A 26,857-nucleotide genomic window follows, 5' to 3' on the forward strand; every position below is an offset into this window, starting at 1 on the left:
GATAATTTTACTCTCTGAATATCTTTATATTAGCAGATGATTTTTTTTTCTTTTCTCAGAAAACTAGTGTGGATCTAGTAATAACACATTGGATATTTTATCACAATTTAACTAAAACCTCTTCTGACACCCTTATAGATATAAAGGTATCATCTTCTATAGATGAAAATTACCATGAACAATTCTAGGTGATTGCACTTCACATATAGACATCATTTATCAGTGATTCATTTATACTCAAAAATTAATTATTGTGTATTTTCAATAGCTGTTTATAACCTCTATTTTCTGTAGAATAATTAAACTGTTACTTTTTTCTCACTACTGTGGTCAAATGCACCTTCAGGGCCAAGATTATCTATAAAAGTTAGGGAAGATGTTAAAGTAAAATTGGTAACAGGAGAACTTGACAATTTTGTTTGTTTTGTGGCCCATCTTCTATTGAAGTTCATGCTCTCTCTTTGTAAACCATCTCCCCACTTTTCAGACCTCCCTTTAGCCTATTTAATCAACAAGTCACAGACTTTCTTTTTACTCTCCACTGCTGTGATCCTTGAGTGATTTTTAATACTATCTTGAAGAGAATCCTTCTATCAAAATACTCTTATTTCCCTCTGTGTCTTCCACTGTTAGACTTCAGCTACCATAAATACTATCATCCTTCAGAACAGACAGGTTTTCAAGATCTCTAAGTTTGAAATTGCTTTCTGTCTATGACGACACCCTGTTTTTCTCACCTTGCTTTCATTGTCATCAAACTTTTTCTTATGTGACTTCTAGCCATTTGCCTCACTATTTTTCCTTGTAGTTTTCTTTTATTCTGGTTATTGCTGCCTTGCTTCCTATAATTCCTGCCTATTCTAGAGTTTCCAGGCAGCTTTTCCAGCATTGATTTCCCACCCCTTGTATCACACCCCAATCTGTGCTACCCCTGGTTAGCCTCCCAGGTCACTGATTGAGTCCATAAAAAACAACTGGCTGTTCTCAAGTCTCTTCACATTTATGTTGTGCACTGAAAATATCCTAGAATAGTAATTCCAGAATTTTGCTCTCCTTAGGTCACTGTTTTTTCTCAATTTCCACACTCTTAGAAACCAACATGCCTCCTCTTTTACTTAGAAGAATAAGTCAAACCGGTGTTAATTTTGCTAACTCCCCACCTCTGCCCTTTATCATTCTGAGCATCTAGAAATGTTTAAATACCTAAAAATTCATGTACTTTGATTGGTCTCGGAGTTATAAGGATACATGTTCCTAAGGAGCTCATAGTGCAGTGTGGAAAAAAAAAAAAAAAAAAAAAAAAAAAAAAAAAAATTCTAGAATGAGATACATGTTTATAGCAAAGACAGAAACAGAATGTTATTGAAACATAGGAGTAGAAGTATTTGAATCTCCATGAATCTTTATGAAATGATATGAAAAATTAAGGGAATAGTAAAATATACTACATTGTTCAGGATCAGTAGACAGGTTTTTGTTTGTCAACTGTTTGTGTTTTACTTTGATGATAAATGAATTAACTCACACACACACACACACACACACACACACTTTATATATAGAAACAGGTCATGAGGGCGTTTGAAAATGGAAAAAAACAAAAACAAAAATCAAAACACCCATGCTCTCAATGAACCACTAATTGGGTCAACACAATTGTATTTTTCTATTTCATTTTTTCCTTTCTGCAGTATGGTGCTTTCTGCCAAAAATGCTTATTCTCCTTCATCTATTAGTGCTCTTGTATTCCTTTTGACTAAAGAACCTTTTTGACTTCCAAGGCCACAATGGCATTTACTACTTCACTAGCTGTTTCTCCTATATATGTCCTTGGAATAGGAAAAATATGTACTTGAAATTAAAGTAATTTTTATCAGAGGAGCTCACAAGAAGGAAAAAATTCATATTTATAAGAATATTTGCTGCCTTAGCCGATACTTATGTATGTATTTTTTGTGTATACCCTTACTTGGAATTCAGCAAATAAATTTGGAGCTAAAATTAGCCAGGATAATGTTAAGGTGAAATATATTTTATCTTTGATCATTAGATCAACATGATAGATCGATTACAGAGATCAACTCAATTGCTCTTTTAAAAACTGAAAAGTGCTAGCTGTGAATTCTACTTTGGAAGTACCTCCCTCCAATTCTGTGATGTGTATTTGGTTACATTTGAGCCCAAACAAGAGATGACTCTCATCGTTATACAGTCTGATGTATTGGTTATATGGCTGTATTCCTCTGACATAATGAATGTGATTAAACAATGTTTTTAAAATGTAAATACAATTATTTTGATTTATTTTCCAGGAATAATTTGAATTCACTGTCTCATATTCAGGTTCAAAACATTATTTGTGGCTGGAGAACGATGTGATGTAGAGACCCTGGAATGGTCCAGAAATGTCTTCAGAGTACCCGTCTTAGACCATTGGTGGCAAACTGGTGAGCATTTTCCTAGCATGCACATAAATATTAAAGAAATGTTCCAAAATGCTGCAAGGATTGGAGAAAACTTTTGAGCGATGACCAGCAGATCAGACGCAAACTCAGGATTCGAGTGGTTCAGGTTTCAGTAAAAATAAGCAATTTTTTAATTGTTATTAATAATGTCTTCATAAGTGACATTGATGCCACCATTCTCTTGGTCCCTAGGTATAAAGCACTAAAGACCTCTTTATCTTCTCTTCTTTGTTTCTTATATCTGGTAAGTTACTAAGTCTCAGATTTTCCTTTGAAGTGTCTGTTGGGCTCATTCCACCTTCAGTATTCCCCTTGCCTTTGAGCTCTGGCAGCTGCATCATCCTCTGTCCTGATTTAAAGTTTCCTAATCACTCATCTCTATTCTCTCTGCTTTTTGATACACCCTGCACACTGCTCCCAGAGTCCTTTTATGAAGCCCTGTTCCTTTCATAGGACTCTCTGGCCACTTTCTTGTGTTCTATAATATCTAATATATTCTGCCATATATTCTGCCTAGCATTAAAGGCAGATAAATTTATTTTTCTTCAAAACAATTGTCATTATATATGTAATTTATTCATTTAATTTATTTTGTTTATTCTCTATAGTCCTCCTACTAAGTGTTCCCTGGGAAACAAATTTTCATATTAAATGGATCAACTATAAACTTTGGAATAAGCAGACAACCACTACAACAATAACTCTTTCTGCTTCTTCTTTTGAGGGGTGGCTATATATATGAGAGCAGGTACATTGTCTAGAAGCCATTTACCTCCTTACCAGGTATAGAGATTTAAAAAAATTTGACCCACTGAAAGCAGCTATGAGACATGGGAGCCCTACAACCTTCAAATGTACATATTTTAGTTCAGTCCCGCTTAGTTTAATGAACTAGATCAACCTTTCTATATACATGTTTTCAGTATTCTCACCTTCTCTGCATCTGGGGCAGAATATCAAATTTGGGTTAAAAATTAGTAAGAATACTTTGCAAAAAATTAGCTCTGATTGTAAAAATGATTTTCATGTAAACAATTAACTGAACGACTAAACCTCAAATTCAGTGTTTGATAATTCAGAAATGTTTGATTCTGAGAAATTATACTTTTTATATTTTGTCCTCAACTATTGTTCTTTAAAAATGTGTTTTCTGGCTGGGCATGGTGGCTCACGCCTGTAATTCCTGCACTTTGGGAGGCCAAAACGGGCAGATCACTTGAGGTCAGGAGTTTGAGACCAGCCTGGTCAACATGGTGAAGCCCCATCTCTACTTAAAATACCAAAAACTCGCCGGGCGTGATGGAGCATGCCTGTAATCTCAGCTACCCAGGAGACTGAGAATTGCTTGAACCTGGGAGGCGGAGGGTGCAGTGAGCTGAGATCCTATCATTGCACTCCAGCCTGGGCAACAGAGCAAGACTCTGTCTCAAAAACACAAAAAAGAAAAAAAGAAAAAATGTTTTCTACATCCTTTTTAATATGAAATATAAAATGAATAATCAGAGCAGAGGACACTTTCCTTACATAAGATGAAAATCAGAAAGCAACTTTCTATTCCCTCCAGTTTTATTTACTAAGGGGAAAATTACGTATTTAAACTCAGATTTGTAACTCCTTAGAAAATACAAAGTATAAGAATGAATTTCAAGAACAATCAATGCTATGTGTAGAAATACATAAAAACAAGTGAAGAATTATTGCATCTGCAAGAATGTTTAGTATTTATGTATCCTCTATTAGGCAGGAAAATTTTAACAGTTATTTTCTTGGTCATGAACTGGAAAACGTTTTGTCACCTTTCAGATAATTTCTCTTATTTGGTCAAAATGGGGGCATTACTTCCCACACAAACGTGACCTGACACAAACGCTTGCAGAAGAGTTCTGTTTTTCCCTCTTCAAAGTGATTGTGCCAAAACTCACTGATGAAAACTAGCACATTCACAAATAAAATTATAAAATTATTTTACTTTTTCTTATAGACACTTTTGTACATAATAGCCTGTGTGGATGTATGTAGTTAGCGTATTCAGGCTTACAAAAAAGCTCACTGAAGCCTGTGACAGAAGCATATGAGGTCCCTGGTGGGTACTGAGTTCCATGAGAATTTGCAATTTTTCTTTAATGTATTGTTTCAAGGGAATTAACAGCCATATGTGTCAATGTGCTGTCACTGTAATCAAGTTGGAGTGACTGTTAATTGCCATGGAAAACATGTGGATTTTACTAATAAAATGACTGATTCTTTCCATTTCCATTATCCTCACCCCGTTTGATTTTACAACTTTTGTTTGGTATTCTGTCCTATTGAACTACACAGATACATGTGGATGGGTAGATAGGTAGCTAGTAGCTAGATTGCTAGATTGTTTTGTGCTTTGTAAAATAATTTCATTACAGGTGATGAAGAGGTCGGCTACTAACAGGAAACTAGTTAGGATCTCTATTCATTTGCATAGAAAAAATTTAATTTATCATTTTTAAAGTTGTGTGTTGTGATAAGTAGTTATAAAACGATACTGAAGGTCTGGGCGCGGTAGTTCAAGTCTGTAGTCCTAGCACTTTGGGAGGCCAAAGTGGGCAGATCACGAGGTCAGGAGTTCAAGACCAGCCTGACCAACATGGTGAAACTCCATCCCTACTAAAATACAAAAAAATTAGCCAGGCATGGTAGTGTGTGCATGCAATCCCAATTACTTGGGAGGCTGAGGCAAGAGAATCGCTTGAATCCGGGAGGTGGAGGTTGCAATGAGCCGAGATCGCGCCACTGCACTCCAGCCTGGGCGACAGAGTAAGACAGTGAAAAAAATAAATAAAATAAAATAAAATTTCAACCATTCTTTCTTTAGGTGCTATCAAATTGATGCTTGATTCCAGGGGGAAAGGGCAAATATGTTATGAGTTGTTATGAACTCTTACAAAAATAAAAGCATCTGGTATTTCAAGAGCATTCATGAGTTTCCTAGTTTTGTATGTCAGCTAGGTGGTGGTGCATTTCCACAAGAAGTGTGCTAGTAAACACGTGTTAATGTTTAAGAGAAGGTTAGCTTTAGCCAAAGAATACTTAGCTTTATTTCAAATTTCAAGTTTTCTACAGGGTCCCTTTTTCTTGTTATGGACTTAGAAGTTGATATTTTTTACATACTTGCACACTTTTATGAGACTTTCATATAAATTCATATTTATAGGAAGAATTCATGAATTTGCTCTCTGATTACATTGATATATGTGTACAAATGAGCTGCTTAGAAACTGTGATGTGTAATTTGAAATTAGTAAGGGATATGTTAAGTAACTAAAACGTATGAATAAAAATTAAGGAGTTCCTATAACTTGAGTTGTAAGAAGGGACTCTGCAGTCAGTTCACTTATATGACCATGTTTTGTTAACCAGGGTTCTCCAGAGAGACAGAATTTGTAGATATAGACACAGATATATGAGAGGAGACTTGTTAGAGAGGTTGGCTGACATGATTACGGAGGCTGAGAAGTCCTGTAACAGGCCATCTGCAAGCTGGAGACCCTGGAATTCTGGTAGCATTGCTCAGTCCAAGTCCAAAGGCCTCAGAATGAGGGAAGGCAATGAATGATGTCACTCTTAGTTCAAGACCAAAGGCTTGAGAACTCAGGGACTACTTGTGTAAGTTCTCGACTCCAAAGATAGGGGAGCCTAGAGTTGTTGTCCAGGGATAGGAGAATAATGTATTCCAACTTCAGCAGATGGGTGCACACATTCACCTTTCCTCTGTCCTTGTTCTTTCTGGTCTTGCCTTTTTGGATGCCCACTCGCACTGAGGAAAGATCTTCTCATCTTCTCCACTCAGACTCACATATTAGTCTCTTCTGGAAACATCTTCACAGACACAAGCAAAAATAATGCTTTACCAGGTTGCTAGATATTCCTTAATTCAGTCAAGTTGACACCTAAAATTAACCATCACACATTATTATTGTTACTCTAGTGCAACTTGTATTAGTACCAACAGATTTTAGTGACTAACATCCTCCTTATTTCATTAAAAAGGCATTCTTTGATATCTGATTCAAATAATATCTAATATTCTAAACTGAGAACTAATCTGTAGAAAATACAAAAACAGATTAGCACCCTCCACCCCTCATAGGAGCATTTTAGTAAAGAATTGTTCCTGTTCAGCCCCACCAAAGCATGAATCTCTTGCTTTGGAGTATAATAATGTAAATATTTAATGTTCTCATGAAGGAAATTTGGTCTTGTCAAGTTTAGAGAGAAGAGTCGTCTCTATTTGTTTCTAAATCTGTATAAAAGCCACATTGTCATTCACCCAGATGTATTATGTTCACAGTAACTCATCCATAAGAAGATTAAAAACATCTGGATTATTGATTGAATTTTTCAATTTCTTTTTTACCCTTAGATAGAGAAACAGAGGTGTTACAATCATAATTTAAAAAGGGAAAACAAAAAGATAATGGTTTCATTAAAATATGGTAATTCATGTGCCAAAACAAAAAGAACAGCCAGAACTTCCTTATCCTCAGCTGTACGATCCCCAAATAAAACACTATATTGTTATAGAGGTCAGACAGGAAGCACAATTTTGGAAGAAAAGAACTGTCAGTGCAGTGCATGGTGGCATTTACAGGATTATTTTTCTTGTGATTTAAGATCACTATAAAGGAATTATGTTTTTAAAAGTAAATGAGCTAGTACAAAAAAAAAAATTATTTGTTAAAGTTCAGAAACTTACTATTAAATCCTAAACACAGTAGATCTATTTTTGTCTGTCCTTCCTTCCTTCTTTCGTTCCTTCCTTCCTCCTCCTTTTCCTTCCTTCCCTCCCAGTCTCCCTCCTCGCTCTCTTCCTCCCTTCTTTCCTCCTTACCTCTCTTCCACACTTCTTCCCTCCCTCCCTTCTTTTATTTCCTCCTTGCTTCCTTCATTCCTATTTGCTATAAGATATGGTATTGGTTTTTGAAATGATTGTAACAAAACATCCTGGAGTCCCAAAGTTTAATGTTATTTAATCCTAGATAAAAACACTTCATTCTTTCTCTTGCTATCGCTCAATTAATTCATGACAGCTACAAAGATAGAATACTCAACTTCCACAATGGCTTTTATAAGGGAAAACTTAGTGAAGGGTTTAGTTCAACAAAATTCAGATTATTTTTACCTATTGACAGGACACTATCTGTGTACTTACCATCAGAAGCTCTAGAGCTTATATTGAAAGTGTTTCAAGTGTCCTCATGTCCAGGTACTGATGACATAGTCGAAATGAAGTAATGACCACCAACTTGAGCAACACGAGGTGATTTTGTTGTTTGTTTGTTTTCATCACTTTAATGGAGGAATAAAATTCTTAGATAATTCACAGAATTTTTTAAACTCTAAGGAAAAATTTCAATGAGAAACCAGTAGTCATCTAATGAACTGAGACATTGGTTATGATTGAAATGGTTGATCTTACTTTATCTGCCTTGAGCCATCTTTGTGGAGTTCTTTTATCTTAATGTAATCTGAGTATTTCACTCCATATTTGATTGAACTGCTTCAGTTTTAATTGCAGCTGTAGTTCTGAATTAACTGTAGTCTATATATAGCCTAACTCTCCCTTCTTTGGGGAATAATCCGATAATTCTGGATTTTGTTAAAGTCGACCCAAATGTTCCAGCAAACTTCAGTCATGCCATCTCCTAAATCTAAACTATTGATTCTAAGGGTACACATACCCTAATGCTATGTTACTAAAATGTGTCAGGGCTACTTGACATGATTTCTTATTTTTGCATAGCTTGGCAAGTTAGAATTCCTGACAGCAGACAACTGAGGCAAGACTTTTAACTACAAAAGTTAACGAGGCTGATCAAATTTAATCCTTATTCTTAGGGATCTCTGGAGAAGATTCACTAACTCAGAAATTTTTTAAGACAGTAATATGTTTTGTTTACAAAAATCAAAACCACAAAGTAGAATAATTACTAAGAGTTGGATAACAGAGATCTCTGTGGGAAATGTTACAGGCACAACTACAGCCCTGTCTCATTCCTCCTAAGTAGACAAATTGTAAAACACTTAACTAGGATTTGAGGATTTGACAGGTAAGGTATTAAAGTCTAAGTCACTTTTTTTTCTTGATCATCCTCTTCCATTGTTACTCTTGAATTCTCAGACATTTTTCTTTCATGTGTCCATGTTGATATACTGAATTGCAGATGGATTTTAATCTGTCAGCCTGCAGTTCTCTATATTTAGGCTATAATAGGAAATTTCTTATCCCTGGAATAAGCATTGAGAACATTATGCCTCTTGTTATTTATTTCACTTTTTAAAACATTTTACAACCGTGTGTTATATGTGTGACTTTATTCGAATTTACTTAGCTTGTGTCCTGTGCAAAAATCTCATATATTTACTGCAAAATAGATTCCTAGGTATACCTAAGTGGACGAGGCCCCATATGGCTAATGTGACAATGAAGAAAGTATATTCTTGGTGACTTGAGGACTCCGTCTTGAATTATTTAAAAACCTGTTTTCTGTGGTTTGGGTACCAATAGCCATTAGCAAATATTCCTCTGGCTGCAGATCCTGGAGCAAAATATTTCCACGTGCTATCAAATGCTGCCTTCTGGATTTTGCTTTTTAACTGCTTATTATTCTCTGCTTCTGTATTTTACTCAGTAATTTTTGAGTCTATCAAAATTGCACTATGGTGGGAGGGTTTCTTTAAAGTACATGTCTGTGTTTCAAAGATAATGGATTGAATTAGTGTGAAATGCAAACTGTAGAACTCAAAGAGCTGGATTGTACTGAATTGGCAAAACACGGCCCCATGAACTGGGTTCCCCAGGAGATACCTTAGGCTACTTTCGAATAGTAGAACGCAAATAATCTTTCAATAATATGAATGACTTAACTACATCTGATACATCTTTGTTTTTCACAATTTAATGGTCAGAAATACGTTTTTTTTTATTCCATTCATAGAAAAGGTATTTTTTGGTAAATTTAGCATGAGAAGTTATGATGGGGGAAAAAGCAGTTATATAGACACAGTGTCATCTCAGCAACCTGTAGCTAGAGATAGCGTGACAGCATCCATCTGGTGAGAGAGAAAAGAAGCCCTATGTCATTATCGTTGCCTGGCAACAGCATTTTTTCTCATTTAGAGTAGACTTCATTAGTTTAAAGTAGGTGATTTTCACTGATAATTTGAAAAGCCGGAGCTTAGAAGTGAGCTGCATGAATTTGGTTTGTGGAAAGAATAACCTTTTGTCAAATGTAAGGCATGCTTGATAAGGCTTTCTCTTTCTGAAAGTGAATAACTGTTTACAAACTGCCAATCCACCTGAGAATGAATTCCCAAAGCAAACACCCTCATTGAATTAGACATTTTCATCTTCATAGCATTATAATGTAAAAAGAACATAATTTTTAAAAAATATGATAGCACAAATTAGTTGAGAGATGTAGAATTGTGTTTTAGAATCACTATTTGTGCTCATTATTATATCAGTGATAATGCTTTGGCAAGAGACTAAACGCTGGGAAATCGATTAATAATATAAAGTTGTTTTGGCCTTTGAAATACCTGTTCCAATTCTCCTCCTACCCTTGGCAAGGATCACGTGTAAACCATGTTGGAAAGGTGAAAATATGTCACGTTTTTATAGATCTTCACAGGAACAAGAGTTATCTATACCTTCCTTTGACAAACTTTACTGTCTGAAAATTTGATTCTCCCTGCTACATGTAAACCCCTGCACTGGGCCTACTTCCCCCACAAAACAATTTCCAATCCCTCTTTTGCTGTGAATTTTAATTTGGAAAACAGCAGGTGGCTATTCTCCTTGGAGAAACAATGTGAGTAGCAAAAAGTGATGCAGAATCCAGTAGGACTGCCTTTAAATCCCAATTCAGCCACTTACTCTATAGCCACGGGCAAATCCTTGATCTTCAGTTTCCTCAGGACTAGTTGAAAGCTTTAAGTAAAGTGAAATATGTACTAACAACCTAGAAGAATTCCTGGTATATAGTCAGCACTCAAAAAATACTATTTTTATTTTGCTTTCTATAAATAGCCCTTCATGTATGTAAAGGCCATCTTTAGAATCTTGGCCTGTAAATAATTCAGCTTCAAAAAAACTTAGACTGTAAAAGTGGAATTTATGTTTGAGAAAATGTAACTGTAGAGATTTTACTTTCCTTGAGTCAACTAACTAGTTGGCATTAGGACCAGAACTCTCGCTGTTCTGTGCTCTCCTGGGTCCTCTCCCCATAGCTTTTATCTCATGCCTCCATTAACTCAGCCTTTCTTACCTAAACACAAGGTTATTTATGGGTTTCTCCATTGAGTCCTCCACAGTCAGAGGCAATGTGCTGGTAAGGGAGTAGGATAAGACCAGTGTCTCATAGCTCGAATTAATGGTCTTCTTCCTGTACAAAAAGTTATGTTGCTTTGAATTAAGTATTTTAAACTAAAATCATACTATCTCCTGAACACAAAGATTAAATTGATTTTCTTTCACTAGTGTACATCTCACTGTTTCTGCTTTCTTTCTGCTACCTATTCAAGTTATTTATAGTTCACTGTAAAGATTCAGAGGTGGGGAGAGTGGTTTCTTTACAAATTGCCTCTGTGCCCATCATGATGCTGTGATTAATATGATTCAGCAGTACTAGGTTGCTGCATTGATTTATTCCTAAGTCTTCTGCTTGCAGCACGGGCTACCGACTTCTAAATCCATATTGTTTTAATGTAGTTTCTGGAACCATTGTAAAGGCAGAATGGCAGATTGCCAGATCCAGCGGGAGCTCTCATTTACAGAGCTGGACTTGTGAACTTGCCACCACATCTTCCTCTTAACCCTCGTTCACATCTAGTTTTCTTTAACTTTTGAGCCATAACCCTGGGGGTTAACTCGGCCTTTTCCCTCTTGCTTTTGCCCCATATCCAGACAATCACCAAGATATTTTGATCTTGAATATAATTAAAATTTGATCGTATCTTCCACTGCCAGTCACCTGCACCAGACCATCCACATCTATCTGATTTATTGCTTTGCGTTGGGATCATCAGTTTAGTGCTTCAGTTAGCAACTGAAGAGATTTTTCTATAATGCAGTTCTGAGTGAATCACCTCTGTGAAACTCTCCATGTCTCCCATTGTTCCTGGAGCAATATTCAAATTTCTTAACACGGCATGAAAGGCATTTCATGATCTGCCTCTGTTCACTTCTTTCACTTGGTATCGCATCATCTCCCTAAGTACACCTGCCTCCCACAAGCTTTGCTCTGCTGAATAACTCACAGTCCTTTGACGGTCTAACTTCTCAACCTTTATACATGCTGCAATTTCTATTTGGCATGTATTTATGCCCTCAGCACTTTCTTCTTCCAAAAAGAAATACTTTTAGTGAATAGAATATATTCAATAAATACTTACTGAATGACTGTCCTTTGAATATCATTCTTGGAATAAGAAAATCTTGTAAAGGAATTATAATAGTAACATATAGTTTTTAACTTCCTGGAGTCCTCTATTTTTCTTTGCTCTCTGGTTCATTTTGGGATTGCATTCTGTGATTTGCTACTTATTTTTTAGACCCTTGATCTTTATCATGGGAGCCTAAAATCATGTTAGAAGTATGCATTTACTAGTCAGCAAACATTTCCCAAGCACAGAATGTCAGGGACTGGACTGTTCGGTCCTGCTGATACAAATGACTCTCAGGCACACAGACTGATTTCAACTGCAGGCTAGGAGAATGTTTTTTGTTAACTACATGCACTTTTTTTTGAGACTTGCACTAAATCTTTTTTAAAAGGTTATATAACATTTTTAATGGGTAATGTTCCAAGTATTTATTGCTATGTAAAAAAAAAAAAGAAAAAAAAACCACTCCAGAACCTGGCAGCTTAAAACAACAACCATATCTCATGATTTTGTGGATCATAGGCAGAAATCAGCCAGGGATTCTGGTGCTCCAAGTACTGTTGACTAAAACAACTCGTACAGTATTCAGGATGAATTTGTTACCTGAAAGAGCTCCCGATCCAGACTCCAAGAGGGGGTTCTTGGGCCTCACACAAGATTGAATTCAGGGCAAGTCCATAGAGTAAAGTGAAAGCAAGTTTATTAGGAAAGTAAAGGAATAAAAGAGTGCTACTCCATAGGAAGAGCAGCCCAAATGGCTACTGGTTGACTATTTTTATAGTTATTTTTAATTATGTGCTAGACAAGGGGTGGATGTTTCGTGAGTTTTCTGGGAAAGGGGTGAGCACTTCCCAGAAGTCAGGGTTCCCCTTTTTAGACCATATAGGGTAACTTCCTGACATTGCCATGGTATTTGTAAACTCATGGCACTGGTGAGAGTGTCTTTTAGCATGCTAATACATTATAATTAGCACATAATGAGCAGTGAGGATGACCAGAGGTCACTTTCATAAAACATTTTTGTTTTGGTGGGTTTTGGCCAGCTGGTTTACCTTATGCTGTTTTATCAGCAAGGTCTTTGTCACCTGTATCTTGTGCCAACTTCCCATCTCATCCTGTGACTAAGAATGCCTAACCACTTTGGAATGCAGCCCAGTAGGTCTCAGTATTATTTTACCCAGCTCCTATTCAAGATGGAGTTGCTCTGGTTCGAATGTCTCTGACATATTTTCCCCCTACCTTTTATAAGAGAACCCTAATCCTAAGGGTTGTAGAGGGATGAAAATCCATCTTCTGTAACTTCTTCAGGCTGAATAGGGGCGAGGATATTCCTGCCTGTTGGGTCTTTTGTATTCAGGTTAGAGAGGAACTTGGTCAGAAAGCATGAGTATGTTGAGGACGACCCATAACTCTTGGATTCCATCAAAAGGTGATATCTGAAAGATTTTAAGTGTTCAATTTAAGAGAACATCGAGTAAGCTTATCCTGCATTCCTACACATGGAGTACAACAGCAATATATTCCACAAGAGTAAAGCAAAATAAGTAAAAACTATCCCAAGTAAACTAAAAAAGAAGGCCTTCTGTGAACTTGGCAACTGTTGGAACCAAACTGATATGGAGTTGGTAGCTGATTCCAATATATACCCAGAATTAGAATATGAATCTGGAATTTTACATTACTCATCCCTCTTGTTTATTCTGAGCTGCAGTCAAGAGATAACTGATTGGTTCACAGGAAAAATCAAGGTCAGTCTAAATTACAGGAAAAAACTCAAAAACAATTGATGAGACTGGAATCTAATAGAAGGTATACCATAGTTCTTGAAAAATAATCTCTCTCCGGTCTCCCATTTTTACTAAAGGTAAATCATGGTAAGACTGATTTGCCTATAAAAATAAGCTTTAGTCTTATACTTGGCCTAATTATTTGTATAAAGTGCAGCAAGAATAATTATTTTTCACATAGCCTTTTTAAATTTGGCTTTGATGGAATTTTAATTTAATTAATTAATTTGCCATTGTTGTTGTTGTTTTGAGACAGTGTCTCACTTTGTTACCTAGGCTGGAGTGCAGTGGTGCTATCAGGCTCTTGAGCTCCCAGACTCAAGTGATCCTCCCACCTCAACTTTCCCAGTAGCTGGGACTGCTGGGTGTGCACCACCATACTTGATTAAATTTTGTATTTTGGGGCCGTTGACATGGGGTTTCACCACGTTGCCCAGGCTGGTATCAAACTTGTGAGCTCAAGCAATGCACCTGCCTTGGCCTCTCAAAATGCTGGGAATGCAGTCATGAGCCTCTTTTTTTTTTAAATTTTTAATTTCAATTTTTGTGAATACATGATGTATATATTTATAATTGCATGAAATATACAGTACGTAATAATCACATCATGTTAAAAGGGGTAGATTAAGGATTTTTTATAAGAACTGCCAAATTCTTTTTTAGAAATATATCAGTTTTATACATGCTCACACTTACATAACAAAAGGGATTATCTTTGGTTTATGTGGACCATCTACCCACACAGTCTGTCTGTCATCTGCCACCCAACTGGGCCCTAGTCTTTCTGTCAATCTTGTGAATTCTCATGTGGATTGGTCTCTGATGTTTAGAAAGCCACAGAAATCTATTAACCAATTATTCTAATACAGCTTCTGTCTGTCTCTGCATTTCCTACTACACATCTCTCTTGCAGCCCAAATAAAATAAACATGGACATAGAAACTTAATGGTGTGTAAGTATTTAAATAAATTATATTTACATTGTCATAATTCATTAACTTTTTGTTCAAAAGCCCTCATTAGCTTACAACGTCACTCAGACTAAGGTCTTAGGATGACTTTGAAGTATTTATGCACGATCTGCCTGCTCATTATTTCTCTGACCTTATTTCATATTAATACTTTCTACTAATTCTGTGATTCTATTTCAGTCACATTGGCTGCCTCACTGTTCTCAAACACTCTAGGTATAAACTGACCTCAGGACCGCTGAACTTGAGGTTCCCTTCTCTTATTTTCTTTTTCCCTAAATATCTGTGTGTCACATGTCCTCTCTTATTTCAGATGTTTACTTAAATGTCACCTTCTCAGGGAGATCTTTTCTGTTCAGTACAAAATTGCAAACCCTCTCCATGACATTTCATACTCGGTTTATATTTCCTTTTTCCGTTAGTATTTATCACTCTTTTACACACAATGTATTTTACTTTTGTATAATATATTGTTCATTATCTCCCTGGGAGGTCTCCATGTGGCTAGAAATTTTGGCTGCTTTTGTTTATTGTTGTATCTCCAGTTCTAACAACAGCACCTAGCACATAATAGCTGCTCAAAAACTATTTGCTAATAAGTGATTTTTACCACCACTACTGTTATTTGCAAGTATGGGAAACTGGGCTCCCTTCCTGCCACAGGGGTTTTTCTTCCTCTACTGAGACACAGTCTAGGTGATTTTATTCCCTTCTCAACCTCTGTCTGTTACTTGAGAGTCTAAGTGATTTTACTCCCTTCTCAACCTCTGTCTGTTACTTGAGAACTTCAGAAGTGGTACTTGTCTATTCCATTCTTCTCCTTCTTTGAAAGAACTATGAAACTAGAACAAGGTATTTAAATTTTCTTGGCTAAGCCTCAGAATTTTTCATCAGTAAAAAGAATATTCCCTTTTCTCCTTATAGTCTTGTAGTAGTGGGACTAAATGCAATTATATAGATTAAAACCACTTGACTCTTGGTATATAGCATAATTCATATTGGAAAAAATATGTATCTAGTTGTCTTCCCTGTTTTTACTTCAGAGTTAGAAATTTTAAAGACAATTCATTTAGGTAAAAACTTATTATATAATAAAGTAGAGTGAATCAGTAAAGATATGCAGTAAAGATACCGTGAAGTTTGTCCTTTCTTAAAAACAAGGACATTTCTCTATTAGCTTCTAATGCAGAGTGAGTATAAACGTGCTAAGGTGATATTCTTCACACCCATCAATTCCCTGTTCATCTTGTTCCTAGCTGTCTCTTATCTAAAGAAACTATGCTGGTGATTTGCTGAACATTTTGTGTGTTTCTAAGGTGAGGTGCTTTTGTAAAGATTTCTCTAAATGAAGTATCCAATGCTCTTCTACAAAGAGAATGCTTTGGTTTGTTTACTGTGGCTATTTCCCAATTACAACATGACATCTAGATTTCTTCTCTCCCTTTTAAATAACTGCTAGTCACTTAATTATAGCCTGGGTAGTGTGAAGCAGATGTTTTTAGAACATCCTTGAAATGGGGCTTTGGGAGTCTGTAGGATTTCAGTTAAGGATTGAAGCATGCTTAGGGGCTGTCACTAACCAGAAGCCTATTCTGCACATGGACCAGTTTGAGAGCAAGAGTGTTTATCTTGTCTGTGTGCATAAGTGTGTGAGAAAACATGTGTACGTTTATACTGAAGATGCGTCAGTCCTTGGGTCCCAGGACATTCAGAGTTACAAAGAAGGAGAACCAAAGTATCTGTAACAACAATTATGGTCTTTTTCAGCTCACTTTTGTCCTATCTATGATTCCCTAATATACTTAGAGTCCTAGGAACTACCATTTTGTCCAATTGTATTTTCTACATGTCACTAGCAGTAGTTCTCTTTCTTTCTTTCTTTCTTTCTTTCTTTCTTTCTTTCTTTCTTTCTTTCTTTCTTTCTTTCTTTCTTTCTTTCTTTCTTTCTTTCTCTCTTTCTTTCCTTCTTTTTTCTTTTTCTTTCTCTCTCTTCCTTTCTCTTTTCTTTTCTTTTCTTTTTTTTTCTTTTCTTTTCTTTTCTTTTCTTGATGGAGTCTCGCTCTGTTGCTCAGGCTGGAGTGCAGTGGTGCAATCTCAGCTCACTGCAACCTCCGCCTCTTGAGTTCAAGCAATTCTCCTGCCTCAGCCCCCCAAGTAGCTGGGATTACAGGCGTGTACCATCACGCCTAGATAATTTCTGTCTTTGTAGTAGAGATGGTGCTTCACCATGTTGGCCAGGTTGGTCCCAAACTCCTGACTTCTGGTGATCCACCAGCCTCGGCCTTCCAAAGTGCCAGAATTACAGACATGAGCCACCACGCCCAGTAGCAATAGTTCTTCTTCTAATCCTATCAATGAATCAATCAAAATAAAGTCAACAAGACACTTGAATTATTAATGTGCAAAGTATAAACATATATTATCTACTTTAGGTAACCTAAATAAATAATCATTTTCAGCACCCTTAAGATTAAGACTCAAATTAATCATATAGAAAAATAAGCTTTTCATGGTTGTGATTATAATCATAATGTGTAAAAAAGATGAAGGATAAGGATTATAAATAAATAATTACTATAGAAAGACGCTTGGGAATCTCAGGAGGTTCATATATAAGCTTACATAGGCAGTGAATATGGACAATGCTTCATTAATCCTTCCTTGCAGTCTTGCAGCTTTATTTAAGACTATGCTATACTCTCACCTTCTTTTCCTACATCCCCCTTCTCCCATTGCGATAGGAAGAGCAGAGTGAAAACGTCTTTCATGAGAATCCACACTGAGATGTGGCGAACAATGGGGCAGTTAGAGTTTTCTCGAGGTGTGTTTTTGTTTGTTTTTCTTTTAGACAGCAGGTACAAGAGTCATTGGTAGGTACACTTTAGATTCTAGAGCCATCTGTTGACAAGCTATGAAAGCTCTATGGTGTTAAGAACTGTAGAGAGTTTGAACACCAGGTAACTGGAGTATCCCTATTGACAAACTACACTTAATAAGAAATACTTCTAAATAGATTTACTCTAGCAACTTCCTTGCACCAGGTAGTAGAGGTAACAAAAGCTTCTTGAAGGTGGTACCTCCTTTCCTAATGTGTCTGAGTAGCTTCTCTTCTGATTACCATCTTATTCGTTCTGTGTACCTTCTTTTAAGCACCTCACTCTACAAGACTGTTTCCTGTCATCACCCTGCTCTTGTCTCTCATATCCATTTTGAAGGATAGCTGAGGTGAGCACCTAGACATTTCTGAAAAAACAGAGGGGGAAATGCTGCTAACGTTTCTGACCGTGCAGATTTCCTCCCCTGCTTTGATTATCTTGTGGGGAAAATCAGCAAGAGTATTACATGGCTGTGGATTGCCATTTCATAAAATACCTTCCCCCCCACTTTTTTTTTTTTTTGGTCATGCTTGGTAAATACTTTAGAACTCTTTGTTAAACATCAGAAATATCTGCTATGGTTACTTGTCGATGATCCTCAGCAGTGACCATATGGCTTCGCATCTTTAGCGTAGACTGTGACTTAGGAACTGTCTTTTGATGTTCAAGAGTTCATCTTCTGTTATTGATGCCAGCTGAGCCACCATCCATAAAATGTGAATAATAAAATGAACTACTCTGGAAGGTAAAGAATAGTAATAAATTCTTCCCATCATTCTCAAGTGATATAAATATGTGATAAATTATGGTAGAGCCCATGGTAGAAGGAACACATTCTGAGTACTTCAGAAGATGTATGCCTTTAATTTTTTGGATTACTTTAGATATGATGGGTTTGGCAGTTAATTCCTTGGGTATGTGTATGTGTAGCTTATGTGTGTAATACTAAGCCAGTAATTCCCAAACTTTTCACTATCCAAATACTATTTTCCTGCCCTTTTGTACATATATATTTTGTATTCAAAAGATTGTGTTAACTCCAAACTTGATTTTATCAATATTAATAAGTGCATCCCTCCATTAAAAATAACCACTTTCAGAACTTATAGTTATCAGGTAATAGCTGATATTCTGGCTGTTACAACTTGAGACACAGAAAACAAATTTCGCATTTTTGTCAATCATTGCAGACTAATTGTGAGAAAGTTCGTGGTTTTGATGAAATAGTCAGCAGAGTATAATCATCTTCCTCCCTGTGTTTTGGGGCCTCTAACATCCAGGAACAGCAGACTGAACAACTTCATAAAGTATTGCCAAATTCAGCTTCAGATGCAGGTTCTCTAGGCAAGTGTAATTCTTAGGAAATTAGAGCATGATGTTATCCATATATTAAAAGTAATGGCAGAAACCACAATTACTTTTGCATCAACCTAATAATGTCAAAAATCTTTGGGTTACGTATTCTAAAGAATGAGCTAGAAATAAAAAAAATATTTTCACAGCTGTGATTAACAATGATAAACAAAATGAGTTTAGGTGAGTCAAGAGAAAGCATCTTTTCCAGTGATCACTTAACTTTTAATGTGTGTTGTCGAACAGTCGCAGTCACATCATTTTCCATTCTTCACGCCTGCTGATCCACAATTGCAAACACTAAAGCAGCCTTTCTTTTCTTTAGAAGAAACACTACTATATAAATTATTCTAATTATGAATTCTTAAGTTTTAATACTGTGGATATATTATAAGTTTCTAGATAGTTTTAAAATTTTAAATAATATATTTGCACTATTCATCTATTCCTAACGCAACTACATCATGTGCCAAACTAGGATGGGGTAGACTGGGCATGTACTCAAGAAACATTATGATTCCGAGTTAAAACATGAAGTGATAAATAACATTTCTTTCTCCAGAGACTGGATCTCCAATTACAGCGTCATGTGTTGGATTAGGCAATTCTAAAACACCTCCACCAGGGCAAGCAGGAAAAAGCGTTCCAGGATACAATGGTAAGGAGTGACCCTGATAATATGTGATGTTAATAAATGTGGCATTTTCTTGCATCTGGTGTGTATTATATTGCATGAAACAAACTAGATGCTTAATTCGAATTCGGTTGAATGAATGTCTTGTATTAAAAATGAATGCCTGAATTTTTGCTATGGAAAGTAGGTTGTGGATTTCCAGGATATGTTCTAAATGACTGTGGTAACCACAAAAATAATATCATTTATAAGGTAAGTTAGGAATATGGGTGTGAAATTACTATGAAGGAAACACCTGCTGGGGGCCCAGTACTTTACATACATCATTTCATTTCATGTTGAAGTATATTTAATTCAGGGCTATCATTACTATTTTAGAGATGAGTTAACCAACTAGTTAACAGACTAAGTAATTTTCTTAACACCACTGGTTAGATCCTGGAGACAATGCAAACCATTATCCTCAGAATTTGCTTGCTTTTATTTCAAAAGCTGCAATTTCTTATTATATATTACACTTGCTGCCTTTTAATTTAGGAGTTAGGACAAAGTTTTTAAGCCTTATTGTTTAAAAATAAAAGCAGACCAGAAGTAGAGGTTCATGCCTGTAATCCCAGCATTTTGGGAGACCAAGGCAGATGGATCATATGAGGTCAGGAGTTTGAGACCAGCTTGGCCAACATGGTGAAACCTCGTCTCTACTGAATATATAAAAATTAGCTGGGTGTGGTGGTATGCACTTGTAATCCCAGCTACTTGAGAGGCTGAGGCACAAGAATTGCTTGAACCCAGGAAGCAGAGGTTGCAGTGAGCTGAGATCATGCCACTGCACTCCAGCCTAGGCAACACAGCACGACTCTGTCTCAAAAGATAAATAAATAAATATAAAAATAAAAATAAAAACAAAGGGGGAGAATCCCTAAAGAACTCATTTATTTGATGCTGACTTTATGTGACTAAAAGCTATAATATCCTGTCAATTTTTGTTTTTAAATTTACGGTAGTAATCATTATTCAGTAATTTTCCTTGGATGGCTCTCCCTAGGTGTATAAATTATACAAGTCATCTAACTTTTCAAACATTGTTTCCTTATTTCTAAATAAGAGTAATATTTTTATATGCTTTCCAGGGCTTCTGTTTTGTGATGTTATGCAACAAAGCATTAACACAGTGTCTACCAGTAGAAAGACAGAATAAGTCTTAGCTAGTAGTGCTACTAAAATTTCAGGAAAGTCAGAGGACTGACTTGAGTTAGACTACCACATTCATTTTACAGACAAGGAAAATGAGGCACAGAGGTTTTGTAAGTTGCTTAAGGTCACACAGTTTGGCTTAACAGAACTATGAAGAAAACCCAGCTTTGGGAGACAAAATATGATTCCTAACATATATTTCTTATTTGTATATAAACTACAAAATTCAGAGATTTGTCTTTTGCTTCTCTAACATAAAAATATTGGATTTTCCTTCTAGGACAATGACTAGTTACAAAAATATGGATCATTTGGTTTAACCTAGCAGATACATTTATAAAAAGACACTTCAGATTTTATTATTATTATTATTATTCGGGGCAGAAATAGATATTCTGTGAAGTCATTGACTTCTCCAGCCCTGGAATGGTGAACCCAGATTTAGTGAAATCCTCCGTTTGAACAGTCTGTCATCTCTTCTCCTTTTATCAGAAGAAATGCTTTTATGTTGAGACATTTTTAGGGGTTTCTGATGGTGGAAGATGTTAAACACATTCCCCTGTTAGTATTTCAGTACCATTTTTATATCTAGTTGTAAGAAATAGTTACGCTTTTTTCCCTTATGTAACTTCAATACAGAAGTTTCTGATTGTCTGAAGGCAACTGGCTTGCAGACAGTATAGGTTAAACATTTATAACCAATGAACCAGTGACTTTATGACTGATAAATTTTATGTTTTGTGATTGTTTAGAAATTAAAATCTTAATGTAAGATTAAATAGTATAATAATAAAAATGGCAAGATCCTTTTAGGAAAGAAAAGAAAATCCTTTTTGTATAAAAACATTTAATTTAATATGACACATTTATTGAGTACCTTATGCAAGCTTGTCACTTTGTATACATTTTAAAAATACTTCTGGCATAAGCGCTATGACAAAGAAACTTCTCCCATTTCATAGACGGGAAAACGAATAGGTAACAGAACGTGCCTGGGGGCATATGGTGATTTGGCCATTGTACTGGGATTTAGGGAAACAAAGATAAATTAGCCATGGCCTTCATGAACTCACAATCTAATGAAATACAGATACTTCTCCTAACTGTCAATAAAGAATTTTAAAACAAAGCGCTTCAGGAACACAAAGAAGGGAACGATTAATTTTTTTTTCTGAGAGCAACAACCTTCTTTTCTCATAGCTGCTTAAGGTAGAATTACCTGGATGAATGAGGCCACATATATAATCTATTAAAGCCTAGAAAATGATGACTTATCTTCATATTTAGTTTGCACCAAGGGTTACTGAATGTGGATACAAGCTTTAATCTCCTAAACTCTTTTAGGATTTTATCAGGACAGCACAGAAAGTACTGAAATAATATTTGGGAGGATTAAATTGACCTAATTTAAAGCTCCTGAGTGGATATTAAGCTTTAAATCAGAATAAGGGGTTTTTGGTGCTTGTAAGTCTTTTATTTTTGTTGCGTATAATACTTTTTGGTGAGTTTAAAAACTTCATTTCCTTTACTTTTTAAAAAGCTTAACATATTTTTAATGGTTCTAATAGATTACAAGGATATATTTAGTGGACATAGATGTAGAGGTGAAATTACCACGTGTTTGAGATATGATGTCTTCATTTAAGGGATATTCTGAAGGAAAATTTTTGATGTTGTTAAGAATCAAATACATGTGCTCTTTTTTTTGTGAGATATTTTAGTTTATATACGTTCATAGTCTCACAAGAATTAAAAGATTACTTTCTTAAGCTAGAGTTTTGTGGGTTGAATATAAAAATATAGAAAAATGTTTAAGCTTTAAAGTCATGTATTTTTATTCAAATATTTATATTTTACTTTGTAGTTATGATTTTGGATGACAACATGCAAAAACTGAAGGCTCGGTGTTTAGGAAATATTGTGGTAAAGTAAGCAAAAATTTCAATACTACTATTTTAAAGGGCAAAAACTGGTGTATATATTAAGAAAAAATGGAGTAATTGCAGTGTTATTGCTACTGAGGCAGTTGTAGAAAGAACTTGTGTGTTGCCTAAGAACTGTGTCAGCTGTGTTGTAATTTAAACATAGAAGCCCCATAAAATACAACCAATTTAAATGCAATTTTCAAAAACCACAAATTTTGCGTCTTTTTAAATAACTTTTTTTTTCATTTTACAGGTTATGTATAGATGATACAGTTAACTTATATACAAAAAATATAAACATGTAAATAAAGTTTCCGTACTCTCACCTCTCAGCAATACATTATTAATTTTGTAATATATATATGACTTTCTACATTATTTTTGGTATAGATTCAGGGGTACATTTGCAGGTTTGTTTCATGGTATATTGCATAATCCTAGGGTTTGGGCTTCTAGTGAACCTATCACTCAAATAGTGAACATAGTATCCAATAGGTAGTTTTTCAGCCCTTGACTCCCTCCCTCACACATTTTGGAGTCCCCAGAGTTTCTTGTTTTCATCATTCTGTCCTCGTGTACCCATTATTTAGTTCTCACTTATAAAAGAGAACATACATTATTTTATTTTCTGTTTCTGATTTGACTTTCCACTTTTTGACATTTTACAATGGTGAATCAATTTATTTTTGTGTATTCCTGTTTTCCCTTACCATTGTCTCATAGGCATGTCTAATTTTTACTCTGTTTTTAAAATTTTTATCCCTGGTATAGGCTTCTTAGCATTTTTTGAATTTTATGATTATAAATAATACTATATTAAACATTTTTTGGTCTTGTTTTTCTGCTTTTCTGATAATTGCAATAGTATTGAAGAGATTGCTGAAAGTATAATTACTGCATCAAACAGTATCATCTTATAAAGTTCCAGACTTACCAAATATCCCATCTTCTTAACATTTTTTTAATCATTGTTCATTTGATAGGCAAAAGTGCTACCATTTAAAGTGAAAATATTTAAATTTACTTTAATTACATCAAGACAAGTACTTTAAAATTTGTATGCTAATGGAAGCAGAAATGGAAGTTGATTAAGTTAGAAGGTTCACAGTATGTGACATTTTAATAATTGAAAGAGAAGTTGCTTTAGTCCCTCTGATTAACATGATACTGACATCTTTACTGATAGAGTTTAAGTAGTAGAATTCACCAGATTGAGCTACCATAAATACAGAACATCAGGTTTTAAAAATGATTTGCTTTCCTATTTATTTCTATTGGAAGTCAAAAGAACTCTTATTACTTGGCATTCTCAGATTGGTATAAGATTGCTTCCTATAAAAAAGATATTTTAAATTCAATGAAAATTGTATGAAAAATGGTGGTTTAAAAAGAGGATATTTCTTCAGGTAAAGATATTTTAGCGATATAGAAAGCTAATAGAAAGCATACAAGTTATGATGTAATTCTTCTCATGCTGTTATCAGTAAACATGTAAGCACTATATTACTTTGTTAAAAGTTTCCATTTTAAAACAACATATCCAACAAAATGAAAAAAATTAAATATTGAACATACCATTTGTATTCACAGTTCTTTGAGCCGGAATCTGTATTAACATAGAGCTAATTCAAATTTGGCCTGTTCAAGGGAAAAGCAGCAAGGGAAGAAGGGAAGGGCTGCTAAAGAAATTAATAATTTGAACATGTTTGTGGGTGGATGTTTAGCTTGCTTAGGGAATAAAATGTTTTTTGAAAGCTTTTCAAAGCACTTTAAAAGCATACATTTTTATATAACCTCCTAACTTTGTGAGTCATCTATTTCATAAAACAACCTTTTGCAAGATCTCAGAGGTGGCATTTGATGCCAGCACGGTTTTAAACTCCTCATGGGTTTTGTCACTCTAATTATGGGCTGCTTCACCCCATATCCATTCAGAGATAATAAAATATAGCAGTGTCCCACGTAAACTGTAATTTTTTTCTTATAGCCATTAGTGTTATTTCAAATACTTAAAACTGACAACTATTGCCTTAAAGCATTCTACGGTTTAGATTGTCACCAATTCACAATTATATTTTTCCCTCTGTATTCCTAAAAGAATTTTATTGTACAGATCCAGGGTTCTGAGATTTCATTATAAATTACTTGATGATGTAATATGTTATGACAAACAGTAGATTTGATTCCTGTCTTAGGTTAACAGTGAAACTAGACATTTGAATATATTATAAATCTTTTTGTATTAGAAAGGTAAGGTAGAAATAATCAGAAAACAAAGGTTACCACCAAGATTTATCTCTCTCCTGTTCTCTCTGTAACAAAACAGATTTTGAAATCTTTCTTCAGGAACTCATTTTATCTATGAGAGCAAGAATTTCCTTTGAAACCCACATTGCCAGCAGCCATTTCACTCTAACTTATCAACCTAAAAAGGATTCACATATCCCAATGGCCGCCTGCAGTATGAGTAGGATGTTTTTATATTTAACATCTATAACATTTCACATTATAGATCTTAAGACTCATTGTGTAGGTTCATATTTAGAAATAGTAATATGTGGAAACAAACAAGTAAACAAAAACCAAAAAACCTTTTGATCCACCTAGATTTTTCTACATTCTTTTTTATGACATTCTGAAAAGCACTGCTTTGTTCTCCTGGGGACCCCTTGACTAGAAGTTGGCCATTTTAGCAACTCCTAAACTACTATAGGCCTTAGGATATAATAAAAAGGAATCCTGCAATTTTAGTGTTTTATTAGATTACTTATATTCATAGAATTCATCTTTCTAGTAGAAGAGAGAACTTCATGTCCACATGAATGTTAGAAAATTCTTTTGATTTGGAAACCTACTCCAGGCAGTTAATTTAGTAAGAAAGTTATGGGATCTGAATTCCTATGAATACAAAATACTCATCAGTTTTAGAAGGTGTTCGTGTAATTGCGTCCAGAGCTCCAAAGTGCAGAAATAAAACTATGAGTCAGTAATTTCCAGGCAACAGACAGTAGGGCATGAAAGAAAATTTTAACTGCAATTGCCTTTCTTCCTAGCACAGTGCTCATTGCTATTAAAGCCATAGGTCTCTGGCTCTTTCTTTCTGATGGACAAACATTTTTCTCTGACCAGATCCATTGTTGCTATTGGAAGTGTGGCCTGTTCACCCTGTGCTGTATCCTGCAAGCCATAGTGGGGTGTGAGGGAGTTGTATGGAATTGTCCGGGTGGCTTTTACTTTAGTGCCTGCCAATTTCTCGTACACCTGTTCACATATTTACAGCTTCATATGAATGATTCAGTCACTGTGTTGCCATCTTGGGAATGAGTCAGGGAAGCTTTCTTTTCATCAGGGTATCCTTTGGGTATAACTAAGCATGTCACATAATTATAATCCTGTTCCTTTCTAAATCTCATATACCGTTTTGAGTGTGATATTTTATTAGCCTTTTAACAACACTATGAGTTAGGCAATAGGCAAACATTATCCTCCTCATTCTAGACATGACAAAGTATGCAACATTAATAGTTTCACAGCTAGAACTCACATTATTGCCCAGTCTTTTGTCTGCCCCGAGGGAAATAAATTATGGTCAATCTCTTCTGGAGAGATAAAAAGTAACTTCATATGAAAATCTCAAGAAAACCCTAAGGACCCCATAGGAAATACTGAGAGTGCAAAGTTGGGATTTAACCCAGATCTCTCTAGGGAACAGGCTTCAATTTATTTATATTGCCATGGAAATTCCAGATGGAGCAGTGAAAAATAGACCATTTTTTAACTAGGATAGGAGGCATCTAGGAGTGTAATATTTCAGATTGGCCAGGAATGTGTTATCTTCTAGAGTGATGGACATCCTTTGTCTTGCCTTAGCTATTTAAGGATTTCTCAGAACTCTAATTCTTCCCTTCCCACGTGACTGTCACTGCTGCTTCAATTATTCACCTTTCTCCTTCAGAATGGTCTTTTAGGAAAGAGAATTATCTAAGAGGACTCTCAATTCATAATTGGATGAGTTGTACCCAAACTCCCTCTTTCACTCTGCTTGGCAGAGTTGGAGAAGGTATCACGAGGTGGTAGCATTTGCTTTCACATTTGAGGGATGAGTATAGGTATTAACTAGTTCATTTCTTAGTATTTTTGCATCTTTCCCTTCCTTCTGGCAATCTGACACATTTTTACATTCTTGTAATTACAGAAAAAAAATTATTTTTCTATAACTTTAGAAAAAGAGC

General features: G+C 35.4%; 1 protein-coding gene across 1 annotated transcript in view; it reads left to right on the plus strand.

Moving 5' to 3' along the window:
• The window catches only part of ACSS3 (acyl-CoA synthetase short chain family member 3), a 172,777-nt gene that overhangs the window by 114,091 nt on the left and 31,829 nt on the right, over nt 1-26,857 (plus strand). Inside the window, exons 9-11 of the mRNA XM_023203172.3 lie at nt 2,344-2,447; nt 19,435-19,530; nt 22,565-22,628. Of these exons, the coding sequence (XP_023058940.1) occupies nt 2,344-2,447; nt 19,435-19,530; nt 22,565-22,628 (264 nt within the window). The remainder of the gene's footprint in view (nt 1-2,343; nt 2,448-19,434; nt 19,531-22,564; nt 22,629-26,857) is intronic.

The sequence above is a fragment of the Piliocolobus tephrosceles genome, chromosome 10 (genome assembly GCF_002776525.5).
Source record: "Piliocolobus tephrosceles isolate RC106 chromosome 10, ASM277652v3, whole genome shotgun sequence".
NCBI lineage: Eukaryota > Metazoa > Chordata > Mammalia > Primates > Cercopithecidae > Piliocolobus > Piliocolobus tephrosceles.